This window comes from Galdieria sulphuraria, assembly GCF_000341285.1.
Source record: "Galdieria sulphuraria unplaced genomic scaffold scaf_226, whole genome shotgun sequence".
NCBI lineage: Eukaryota > Rhodophyta > Bangiophyceae > Galdieriales > Galdieriaceae > Galdieria > Galdieria sulphuraria.
This window is the reverse complement of record NW_005178249.1, coordinates 1-3,348: the sequence shown is the minus strand read 5'-3', so window position 1 is coordinate 3,348 and position 3,348 is coordinate 1. Positions and strand designations below refer to the sequence as shown.

At 37.9% G+C, this 3,348-nt stretch overlaps 1 protein-coding gene across 1 annotated transcript; it reads right to left on the bottom strand.

The window, feature by feature from the left end:
- Positions 1-632: 632 nt before the first annotated feature.
- On the bottom strand, positions 633-2,668 carry Gasu_64100 (hedgehog-like protein). The gene is made up of 3 exons (XM_005702395.1): positions 2,628-2,668; positions 2,544-2,573; positions 633-1,823 (listed from the first exon to the last, which is right to left on the bottom strand). Exons 1-3 carry the CDS (start codon positions 2,645-2,647, stop codon positions 749-751), a joined length of 1,125 nt encoding a protein of 374 aa, XP_005702452.1. The 5' UTR covers positions 2,648-2,668; the 3' UTR covers positions 633-748.
- Between the last annotated feature and the right edge of the window lie 680 nt (positions 2,669-3,348).

Here is a 3,348-nt window from a genome sequence, read left to right as displayed (position 1 = left end):
GTTAAGTATCCTAAGGTTTGGTCGTTCACATATTCTGTCGCCTTATTTTGACGGAAGCTTCACCATTAGGGGGACGTTGAGTATCTGTCTAAAGAGGAATGGCCAGTTTGCTTGGATGGCTTATTTTTAAAGCTTTAGCCTGGATACGCATGCTGTATATCGTGAGACTCTTTGGAATCGTTTGGATTAACACTTTTACAAAGCTGCTCATGTACTTGTAGATGTTAGCCAGAATATGAATTGACAGATAACGATCATGATTGAGTCGATAGAAAAATCTATCACTCTCTATGAGAGGATGGAAATAATTTGTTTGGAATGATTCAAATTTCTCAAGAAGCTGTTTAGTTCTGTCGTACCATTTTTAAATGACGTTTTCAAGGCCTCTCAGAGCTTTAACCTCAAATTTTTCACTGGCAAAATAGTCTTTGTCATACAGTTGAAGTTAACAAAATCTAGCGTAATAGATTTTCTTTGAAGTTCTCAATTCTTTCCGTGCTTACAGAGCAATCATCTCTCTTAAATGGCCGTGTGACTCTTGAAAGATTGATGAAATATTCTATGTATCTAATGATCTAACGATGTATGAGTTCTGTGATGCATCATTTATCGCTTCCTATAGATACCTTATGTATCGGAAAGAAATATTTATAAAGCAAAAGCACTATTTCATTTGAACGAAAGAAAGCGATAGGAATGTTCCCTCTCACAAAAAACAAGCAGAAAAACAATGACACAGTTAATGATTTCAAATCTTCACCGACGGAGAAAAGTTTTCAAGCAGCCACTTAGCATACGGCATAATGCCATTGTATTGTAAAGTTTTTGAACCAAACAGTCTCCAAGGCCAAAAGGCCAAATGGGCAAAGTAATGACTTGGATAATGCGCATAGCAAGAACAGTATATTCCATCCACAAAGAGATGACCACTCTTCGTAAGGGGAGCATAGACTCCAACCTGCTTGGCAATCGTTACATTACGTATCCTCTCCTTCTGCTCTACTCCTTGTAAATAGGATTCTAGACGAATGTCTTTCGCAAAGATAAAGTTTCCTGCAGAAAAAACGAGATGATCTGGACTCACAGAAAAATTGCCATCCTTCAATTGAAAAGTTAAAAATTGAGACAGTTGTCGTGGATCTCTATGAAGAAAACCTAACACTGGAGTAAAAGAGTTTTCGACGTCTAAGACCAAGTCTCCTTTTCTTAGCAAACTTATAGGCTTTGGTCCCTCAGGTGTTATGACTTGAGAAGAGCCTGGAAAGCAACTAAGACCACTACTGCTTGACGATTTGCAATTAGGTCCCTGAACAGAAACAGAAGCAGAAATCATAGAATAGTCTCCGAGGGAAAGAAAACTTTGATATGCTTCCAAACTTTGACAACTTCCTGAGTCAATGGAGAGACACTGGCTTGAAGTCAAGTAGCATAATTGTAACTTGGAAGAACCACCGCACCCTTCTGGAACAACATACACCTGTGTATTGCTTTGTTGAACAAAGATGTTCCCTTCCTGACCACTGCAAAGCGAAACTTGCAAAGAGAATATCTTATTTTGTAAACACGAACTAGAGTGATTGTAGAGATCAACACTTATTTGAAACGGATCGGAGCAAGAAGAGTCTGGCTGATCCTTCTGAATGGTTATGGATAGAGGTACAGGGCTGGCACTAGGCGATGGAGTTGGAATAGGTGTTGGACTTGCGGTTGCAGGCGGTGTCGAAGTTGGTTTTGCATCGGAAGTACATGATTCAATCTGATCAGGTATATAAAAAAAAGAATTGTCTCCTTTTTGATAGCAAATGTATGGCTTGTAGTGTGGACTATAATTTGAATAACTGTTACAAAGGCGCAAATAGGTGTTGTTTCCGCATCCAAACAACTTGGCTCCATAAAGTTAAACGTTACCATCTTCTTCGAAGTCCCCGCAAGGTCTGGGTACAGCTTGAGTAGTATTCGAACCTTTGCAATTTGGTTCAGAGAATATATAAAGCTTTCCTGAGTTTTTCCCTGAGATGGAAGGACATTGTTGAACCGATGAAATATGACTGTATTTAGAGCCCAGCTGAAATTTGCAAAAATCCTTTGTGCAATTACTCATGGTTGTTAGATTTATGGATTGAAATCCTGGTGTGCACAAATCAAGTACTAATGCTTTACATCCGTAGCATAAACAAGCACACTGGTTGTTTGAATTGGAAGATAAAGCGACTGAAAGCTGAAAGGACAAAACCAATAGGAAGTACAGCAAGATTGGAACTCGGTACATCATGAATGTGAAAGCACAAATTGTAAATGATGACAAGAATTTTTTTGCAATATATACTCAATCAACGGTATGAGCCACGTCACTAGCGTTGACGTGGCCAATTGATCGATAATGATACAATGAAAGGATTGTCTTCCATTGGAATCGAGTTTTACATTCTTATAGAAAAAGGAAAGCATTTTTCGAATGCGAAGGCACTGAAATCATCCTGAAGTTTGAAAAGAAAGACAGTGTGTAATCAGACCACAATCATTGTTAAGAAAGTGGAAATCACTAAAAGGGTGTAACCTTATTTACGACATATCTAATGGCAACATTCTATGTTTGTTTGTTCTAATAGATATTTTACACTACTTACCTGGAAACAATATTTGCCATGGCCGCACTTGTAAACAGGACAACTGTTCTAATGAGATATTCAAATTTATATGAGCTTGATACAAGGCTTCCAAAATAAGGCTATCACTTCACGATCTGTGCGCTATTGGCATTCATAGAGAAAGTTTGAACAGACCTCCAAGTTACTTTATTTCCTTTGAGTGGAAAAAAACTCAATACACCTAAAACCTCGTTGAGTATAGAAAGACCATGGTAAAATACCAAAGTAGCAATAAGTGACCGAAAACTATCTCTTCAAGCGTTTATATTTCACAATCTGTGACTTGATTCAAATTCAAAGCAAAATGTCTCACAATAGAACAGCACTTCAGTCTCAAAATAAGATATCTCAGATTATCCCACTGCCAGTTATAGAATAACAGGCACTCGTTCCTGAGCGTCAAGAACATTGAAAAGGAAAACGGCACAAGTTCTGAGAGATAAATTTCAGAGAGTTCTTTTCGAGAGAAAACTATAATATCGTCGGTTCAGACTACTCAAAGATTTCGAGGACGCTTCTATAAATGTGAAACGGAAAGAAATTATCTATAGTTACTGTTGTTGTTGAAACTATTCCCTTAACTTCCGGTGATCAACGATATCAAGTGTTCAGAAGAGACAAAACGATGATCTGAAAAGACAAACAGCTTCGATGCTCAGCATAATAGTTTAGAATCCCTCAAGAGTGGTCTATTTAGGAC